General features: G+C 38.0%; 1 protein-coding gene across 1 annotated transcript in view; it reads right to left on the reverse strand.

Annotated features, from left to right (window-relative positions):
* The window catches only part of LOC123275742 (putative inactive carbonic anhydrase 5B-like protein), a 44,024-nt gene extending 35,055 nt beyond the window's left edge, over positions 1-8,969 (reverse strand). The window contains exon 1 of the mRNA XM_070481513.1: positions 8,831-8,969. Coding sequence (XP_070337614.1) covers positions 8,831-8,836 — 6 coding nt within the window. The 5' untranslated portion in view covers positions 8,837-8,969. The remainder of the gene's footprint in view (positions 1-8,830) is intronic.
* Between the last annotated feature and the right edge of the window lie 394 nt (positions 8,970-9,363).

Genomic DNA, 9,363 nt, shown 5'->3' on the forward strand with positions numbered 1-9,363 from the left:
AGTCACAGGAGTCTTGCCTCCAATCTTATCTCCTACTCTTATAGTCCTATGGAATAGAGCCACAAATTCATACTATAACGTATTATGAAACCCAGATATTTGATGAATGAGTATGCACTCTTTATAACATGGGTTTGGTCTACATTTTCAGCCTCTCCATTTGCTACCCACTTCTAGGTACACAGCTCCAAATCTAAACAGGTACTAGAAGTTTCCAAATGGGTTCATTTCTCTGATTTATGTTGCCTTTGTGTATTGGTCGCTGTTGTCTGCTTAGCAACCTTTCACTCATCCAGTGAAATGCAGCTCACACATCTCAGCTTACCAGAGGCCCTCAGGAGCGTCTTCCACTGCTCTCTTGGCACAGTTCTGCATGTTCCTGGCACGGCACTTTCTGTTGAGAGCAGAGATTATACCATATCCATCTTTGTGGCACGAAGGCCAAGGCAAAGTGTGCAGGATATATGTGACCAGTACATGGTTGCTCAATAACTACCTTGTAAATGGCGAATCCAGGAACACAATTCAACATCTGCTGGTGTCCCCTAGTCCTACTGTGTTAAGGGCAGCATTCTAGGAAGTAGGAGTGTTTTAGTTAGGGTCGTACATGAAAGACGTGGCACATGTAAATGAGGTAACTAAGAGTCGAAAAGGAGAACTTTTTATGAAGGAGTAGGCAGAGTTAAGGGAAATCATCAAGGGGTCATGAAACAGGTAGGGCACCAATAGCAGGGCCAGTAAGGCCAAGGTAAGGGATGGGTTACCAGAACTGGAGAGAGCCAAGTGTGAGCGCTACCTGAGAGGAGCTGTGGCTTTAGAAGTAAGAAACCAATCTGCTGCCAGGCAAAAAGGGAAGCCAAGAGATCATTAGCTGACATGTCTCCTACTGCTCTCTGTTCTCCCACAAGTGCTTTCCATTGACCAATCCCAAAGGGAAATCAGAAGGTAAAGGATCCAGTTGTTGTAGGCTATAAAATTCAGCCTCCTGAGGGCTCTGAATGTGGTAGAGGCAGACAGAGATAGATTGAAACAAAAACATCCACCACAGAGAGTGAAGTCCAAACTCTCTTCTTCAACACTCAGAGGCAGATGCTGGCATACTAAGGCATCTGGGAGCCAGGATAAGATAAGGAAGTTGAAGAGCTTTGAAATTAGAAAGGCAGCAAGCAGTCAAAAGCCAGGCTTAATATGGGCAGTCCTAATAAAGCATCAGAGGAAAGAGCCAGACAGAATGGTGGAACCCAGGTGTGGGGCAATGGGCCACGAACCTGGGATTGAGCAAAGGAGTTTGAAGGAAAAATAGAAGGTGGGGCCAGGAGAAATTCTCTAAAACAACAGAGTTGGTTGTAGGGACTTTTTACAAAATATCTACAGATTTATTTACAGGTGAGGGAGGAGCTGCTAAGTCTGCAGAGCTGGTTTTGGCAGATACAAAGGGACTAAGATATGATTCTTAACTTTAAGAGCTTTCCAAATGGCTAAAACTAAAGGGGCCAGCCGTAATTCCAGAGTGCAGTCCACCCCTTGGCATATCCGAGCATCTCAGGTCTTTGAAGACTCTCCTGCAATTCCTAATCCTTGAGAACCATTTTTGAAACATTTCCAGAAGACCCTGAAATACTCTGATATCACAGGCATCATGTTTATAAAAGTGTGTGTGTGTGTATATATATATATACATATAGTATATAATATAGACATAATTACATATAATAAATATAATAATTACATAATTGTTAATATTATACATCAATTGACAATATATTAATTATTGATTAATTATATAATTATATATTAAATATATAATTATATTATGTCTATAATATTGCTATGTCTATAATATATAATTATATTCTCATGTTCTTCAAAAGAATTAGAGTAAGCTGGTATTTTTGAGTCTTTTAAATTCTAATCAAATCTCAACACATAGGACATGACTCAGAACTTTCTTCTCAATCTCAATCAGCTCAGTGAAGAGAAAGGTCATTTGCACAGGTAACAGTCACACTAAATATGCATCTCCGTAGTCCCTCTGTACCACCAGTTCTCCTTTCGTGCTGCTGTAGCCCAGAATCTTTTAATGGTGAGGAAAAGAAGCTCAGTTCACACTCACTGAAGCAAGGCTGAGGTGACTGTGGCTCATCTGGATCCACGGCCTGAAAGGGCTCCGCCTTATCTGGGTCTCCTTCCCCTTCTAGGCTTCTTTCTCGAGACTCTCATCCTGTGATAGGAAAGACGGTCACCTGCACGCCCAGATTCTCCTCCGTCCACTTTACCAACTCCAGGGAAAATACATTGTGCCCTGCTGGCTGTGATACAATGTCCTATTGTCCCCCAGGAGCTTGTTCTTGGTCTTATGCCCACCCCTGTGGCAAGAGAATGAGTGGGATGCGGGGGAGTAAGTGACACCTCCATTAACTCATGGAATCTCTGTCTGTGTCTCTCTTTGTCTTTCTATCTTTCTATCTATCTTTCTAGAAATAGATATATCTTTGTATGGAGTAGTAGTCTTTTGAATTATGTTGATTTGAATTGTACTGAAGCACAGAATGGGAAGAAGGGAAAGAAACAAATAAGGGGCATAGGTGTGCCATCACTCTACCTTCGTTCTGCCTGGGAGACATCACACATCACAATTACCTGCAACACTGATCCTTAGAAGTCCTAGACCTGAATTTTGTTCTTCTATCCAGTGGCCTAAGACCAGAAAGGATTTTAGATATAAATATCAGATTTAGATATAAATATCAGACCAATACCTGTCTTGTTAAGTTGTAAGATGCCTCCTACACCCCTTCTTTCTTCTGTTCCCTCTCACCTCCCAGTTTCTCAGTTAACTTAGGCATATGCACTCGTCCCTGCCAAGTGATTCAACCCAGGGAAGCTGAAGCATGCCAAGGCTGCAAAAATAAATTTATTTACAGTTTCATATCTTATCTCAAAAATTCGCCTAAATGTCGCAATCTAATCCACAATGTGTTTATTTTAATATGAAACAAAATGTCTACCAGGCACTTAAGTAAAACTGATAGAGAGAAATGCAGGCCATATTTCTCCTTTGCACTGTACCTCGCTGGCACGCTGCTCTGAATACCTCAGTCCAATAAGCCAGACTGTGCTTACTGCCTCACACGAAACCCAAAATCGGGTAAGGCCTTTAGGATATATTGCCAGCTAGAAATCAATCCTACTGTGCCAGTATCACTTTGATATTCACTGAAATTTCAGTTTCCCCAAGTGTTTTGACGATTGCTAGCAATTTCCCAAATGAGGAACTCGCAACCATAGTTTTCTAAGAAGCAACTGCATCGAGGTATTTCAAATTGTTGTAAAGTACATGGCAATCTTATTGTCTATTTTTTTTTATCAAGTTGACATTTTTGAGGTGAAAGGCCTTTTTTTTTAACGATTTAAAGCAACATATTGCTGTTAAATTGACACATTATACCTGGCAATTTGACAGGGCCATCAGCCAGTTTGAGAAGGTGGAGTTGTTCAGGCTGCGAGGATAAATGCACGCATGCTCTTCCCTTCTGCTGACCTGTCACTCTCGTTCTGCTCCTGGGAGAATGCTTTTGGCCATTGTTCTCCACCACCCCTGCTTCTATCTTCAGGGAAGCCCCTCCTCTTTCCTTATCCTCCTTGGCCACAACTGATGTGGGTGTTAGAGACCGTGCCTTCTTTTGGGGTTGTATAGCCTTTGAACTCTGATTTTTTCTTCAAAAGTTTGGGACTTAAGGATTGTTTTAGGTCTCACACAGTCAAAGGATTTTTTAAACCAGAGTTGTGGTTTCTTTAGCAATGCAATCCCTTCAAGAATTAGTAGCTTCTGATCTCCTTGCTTTTGGTTCCATGTGCCAGCAACCGCACACAAAGTGCTTTGATGGGAAGAGTTCTCAAACCTGATGTACTTCTCTGCTTCCTGATTCTCTGCTTGCCCAGCCCTCTCTCAAGTCAGTGACCATTTCTCTGAGGCTCTCTGGAACTGTAGGTGGGAAGTCTACATTCTTCATCTAATCTTTGCCCCACATCACTTTATTCAACTGAGGAGTTTTATTCAAACTTTTTCTTGAATGTCTTCTAACATCTCATCATTAACTATTTGGTATCCTCTAACATAGAAACATCCTAATTTCTGGACTCTATTCTTTTTTGATTCTACTTATATATTGGTCAGTTCTCTTCTGATTTTTTTTTTAATAATAATCTTTCCAAAGGCAGACAATAATAGCCAATAGACATCAGTGCTCTTAGCCTAGTCATCCATTTCTACTAAAACTACAAGTTCAAGGCTCCTGCCTGTTCCGTCTCCTGAGTTACTAGAGGCAACAGTCTTTCCAGCTGCTCTTCCATAGTATAAAATGGACAGCTAATTTCTTATATATCCTAGCCTCTGATATTGGCCTTCTTGTTGTCTAACAATGAAGCCAATGTTATATATTATAGCTTTTTTTAAAGCAATATGATTCAAAATACCAATTTCTTTATTAATTAGGATACACCAAGCTTTGTGTAAATAAATGTACCCTCAAAAGTGGTTTAACACAATAAAAGTTTGTTTATCATTCGCATCACAATGGAAAACAAATTGGGCAGCCTCTCCATCTTGTAGTGGTCCCCATGTGGAACCCTTGGCTTCCTAGGCCACCACAGCAGACAAAGAGAGAGCTGGAGGACTGCAGGGTGTGATTTTAAAGGCCAACCGTGGAAGGGGGGTTATATCATGACTGCCTACATTTTTCTGGCCAGAACTCAATAATTGGACCCTATCTAGTTACAAGGAAATGTAGCCTTTCTGTGAGATCTGGAAGAGGAAATGTTGGAGTAAACACATAACATTTTCTCTGCTACAGGCAACTACAAGCTAATAGTAGGTGCACAGGTTCTGATTTCACCATGTATTGGCTGTGCGTCATTAAGCAAGTTATTTAACCTCTATGAACTTTTATTTCCTTCTCTGTAAAGTGGGGATAATGAAAGGATAACTACATTAGAGGGTCATAGGTTTATATATATAAAGTAATTAGAACAAGGCTGGCATACAGTCAGTGCCTTATAAGGTTATATATGTGCCACATAGTAAATTGTTGGGATGTCGCTACACAGCACACCAGGATAATTAGCAAATGTGCCATTTTAGAGGAAGTAAGATATTTTTAAACCCTAGCCCACGTGACTCTACAGTCGAAATAATGTGTACCTTCATGTCTCATTTTGTGTCCTTTGATTTTTAGCTCATTTCAATTTTACATGATTTATTTTAGATTGTCTACTAAGTCAATGGGATGAGACACTAGTGAAAGCTCTTCAGATGGGGCTAATCTGGTTCTTGTTCAAGGAATATTCTTCCTAAGACTGTAGAGGAATTATCCGATTAATGACTATCAAATTTACCAGAAAGTGAGTCTGTATGCGAAAACATTCTTTCATTCATAAAATAATTTATTCATTTACCAAAACTGAATAAACATTTAATATGTGCCAGACACTGAGTTAAACAAAAAAGCTACGAATAATTGATTCTCTCTGTGGCGGTTGAAGCAGATTATATGCTTATGAGTAGAAGTTACAATTATTTACATTTTTATAAATAAGAATTTGGAGTCTGAAAAGTTGCCATAGATGCTCTACTTTCTCCATTTAGCACAGGAAATGATAGAGTTAAGATTTACGTCTAGGACTGTCTCATTCCAGCACCTTCACTTTTTTTACCCCTCCAGCACGTTAGTCAGGGTGCTGGCAGGAAACAGCTAGTACACTCAAAATGGGTAAGTCACGGCAAGTTCTAAAAAGGAGCTATGAAAGAAATGTAGACAAAGTATGGGGAAACACAACGGATAGTGTAGTACACTAGGGCTAGTAACAGCTGGGCACTGTTAATACTTGTAGTCTTGAAATGAAAAGAGGAGGTATCATTACCAGAAGACAGACAGAGAAGGTTACCTGTCAGAAAATGAGAATTTTGGTCCAGGGCTGTATCCAGCCCAATGTGATCCCACAGGGAAGAAACTGAGGCAATAAATACTCAGTGCTTCCCTCCTTTTTATCTCCTGTCAGTTATTCTCATTGGCCAAAATGAGTGGAAGCAGGAGAGCAAGGAAGCCCACTGATGAATAAGTCCTTATAGTGTAGCCTCCTGAAGAACAGAAGAAGGTGGGAAAAGAGGAAAGAGTGAATTTATTGGGAACATCAAAAGATATCCAACACAGAAAATGAAAGAGAATGAGTCTGAAGCGGCCAAAAAGATAACCATCACAACCACTTTAAAAATGGTGCACTCACCTAATTATATAGAATTTTTTTTTAAAAAAGTTATGTCAGTCAAGATTTTACAAAGGATTTAACTTAATTTTCACAGAAACAACTTTCTTTTACTATACATATTACCTCTGTTTATTAATATTTAGTCATTTTTTGTAGTAATAATTGAACTGGCAAAAACAGGTTTGGGAACAAACACGTTTGACTCTTAATAAGCACACATATCAATGAGTTGTAAAAATTAATAAAAGAAATCCCAACTAAAACTGAAGTCACAAAGGCCCATGGAAGGAGCTCTCACACTCCACAACTTGTCAATTACCCCAAACAGGAAGACATCAATTACAGCGTCGGTTAATTACAGTGACAGTTACAGACCCCAACAGGAGGAGATGTACCTTGTACTCCCAAACAAGAAGTGCAGCTACTTTACTGCTCCAGCTGGAGGAAAGAAGACTTCCTTCTTGCCCAGAAACGAGCCCAGCCAATGGAAAATGCTGCAGCTCAGCCAATGAGAAGCCATCATCCCCTGAACTTTTACTTTCCTCCAATGAATTTTCATTTTTTCCTTGGGGATGACTTCGTTTCCTTGTCCCCACCCTCCTTACTATAAAAGCCTTCTACGTTGTGTAGCCCCTCGGAGTATCTCTCTGTTTACCACATGAGATACTGCTCCATTCATGAATTGTTTATTAAAGCCAATCATATCTTCAAATTTACTCAGTTAAATTTTGTTTCTTAACAGAATGGTAGCTGAAGCAGCAGGCATAACCCAGATTCCCACTCCGCAAGAACTCAGTGGCCAGTGGAATAGGTCATTGTGATTTACCAAATGATGTAGCACATCAGTGAAACCAGCAAATCAGATTTGAAGGACAGAGAAGAGAGCTTCTAGTGAAGTTCTATGCTGAGCATCTGACTGTTTTGCTTGGTACCTTAAATAGAAAACATTTATCCGGCTAGAGTATTTGAAGTCATTTTTCCTAATCTTTTGTTCCTTATAGTATCAACAACAAAAATAATAAAATAAAAGATTTTAAGTATATATAAAATAATATAATAAAATAAATTAATAATGTAATATAAATATATAACTATAAAATAATACAAATAACTCAAATTAATATAATAAATAACATAAATAAATAATATATAAAATAAATAAATATAAAATAGGATATCAAAAATTATAGATACTCATCATAGATCTGATATTCTTGTGGTTGCACTATTTATTTACTTTATTATAAAATATTAATTGTAGAAAGTTGAAAGTGTAAAGAAACAATAATATCAATGATTTTACCACTTGAAGATAACTCTTGTTCATAAGCCAATTTATCTGGTAATTTATGAAAAACATAAAATATACTTAAATTATTTAAAATAAAACTAGAATAATGCTATATACTTTGTGTTATTATTTTTATTTTAAGTAAAATTAGTATACACTAAAATTCACACATTTTAGAAATGCAGTTCAATGAGTTTTGGCAAATGTGCATATCCATGTACCCAAGACCCTCAGCAAGATATGGAAGAGATCCATTACCCCAGAAACTCTCCTTATATTCCTTTCCAGTCAACCCCTTCAGCCTGTGGAAACCCCTGTTTTGATTTCTATGGATTAGTTTTGCCTATTCTAAAGCTTTATATAAATGGAAGCATGTAGAATATACTTTTTCTGTAATGCTTCTTTTGATCAGCATAATGCTTTGGAGGTTCATCCGTGTAGCTACGTGTATCACGTACCAGTAGTTACATTGCTAAGTAGTCTCAATTTGTTTATCCATTCACCTACTGATAGATATTTGGGGTGTTTTCAGATGTTGGTCCTTCTGTGAAAAAACCTTCTTTGATCATGTTTTTACAAATTTAGTGGACATGTGCTTTCACTACGTCTGGTTTTCAGAACCGGAAGATAAATTTATGTTGCTTCATGCTACTGAATTTAATTTGTTACAGCAGTAATATGAAACTAATACATTTTCTTTTATTATTTGTAGAATTGGTATATTCCAATAGCTCCTGGGTAGACACAACACCTTGAAATTTCTCTAATCTCGTTCCAAATTGCCACAGAAATCCATATCAGTTTACCTATAATCCCCAAATACAAGACACCTTAGGTCAGACATCTCTCCTAAACACAGAGTTCTTAAATAAAAGGGACAAAAAAGATGTGTGTTTCCAAGTGCACTGGGAGGCAGACAGGAAAAACTACTAGCAAGTATATTTCTGCTTTAAAATGAACAAATATGGTTGATACAAATATTTCCAGTAATCTAAGAACATCTACTATGATGAAACTTGCTCAATTTTATAAAAATTAAGGTATAATTGACATACTGAGAAAATCGTCTTGTTATTTCACCGCTTTTCAGACAAGTCTAAGCAGCACCAGAAGCTTCCGCTTGCCCCGGTACTGAACACCACGCCTGTTCCCTTGGCATTCACACCTAATTCCTTTGTGCAACAGCTTTAGGCTATTCCCCCTCTTAAACGATGTGAAGGGCAACCCACTAACATTTTTGTGTTGCTCCTTTTCTCACTTACACTAAAACTTTACCTGCATTCAGGGGTGTAATCAGCGTCTCCGTTGAATCAAGTGCACGGCTGAAAAAGAATATGTAGGAAGAAAGAGAGAGTTTTCTGATCTTCGGTCTCAAATGACACCATAAGCAGTCAGGTACATGGCCTTGGTCCAGCATTTCTACATATGTTATGTATTTTTACTTCCTTGTGTCAAGGAACAGGTAATGCTTTACCAAGAATGTAGACTAACTGGCTTGATTAGTTTTACATATTTTTTAAAAATTTAATGAAAACGAACAAAAAGTAAATGTTTAATTTTGGTTTCATTAAAACCTACTTATCTAATCCTTCAGTTAAACATTGAAAAATACATTTAAGAACATTTCCTTAAAGAGAGAAAAAAAGAAAAAAGGTGGGCTTAAAGGTTGGCTTTCTTATAGCAACACTGCAAACTCTAGCTCTGATTAAGAAAATACTTTTATTACCAAGCTTTTGCATCCTGGTTCATAAAACTTTCTGCATCAGTCTTGCAATGAAAAAATTCTCACACTTTTTTCTCCCCAAGAT

This window comes from Equus asinus, chromosome 12 (genome assembly GCF_041296235.1).
Source record: "Equus asinus isolate D_3611 breed Donkey chromosome 12, EquAss-T2T_v2, whole genome shotgun sequence".
Lineage (NCBI taxonomy): Eukaryota > Metazoa > Chordata > Mammalia > Perissodactyla > Equidae > Equus > Equus asinus.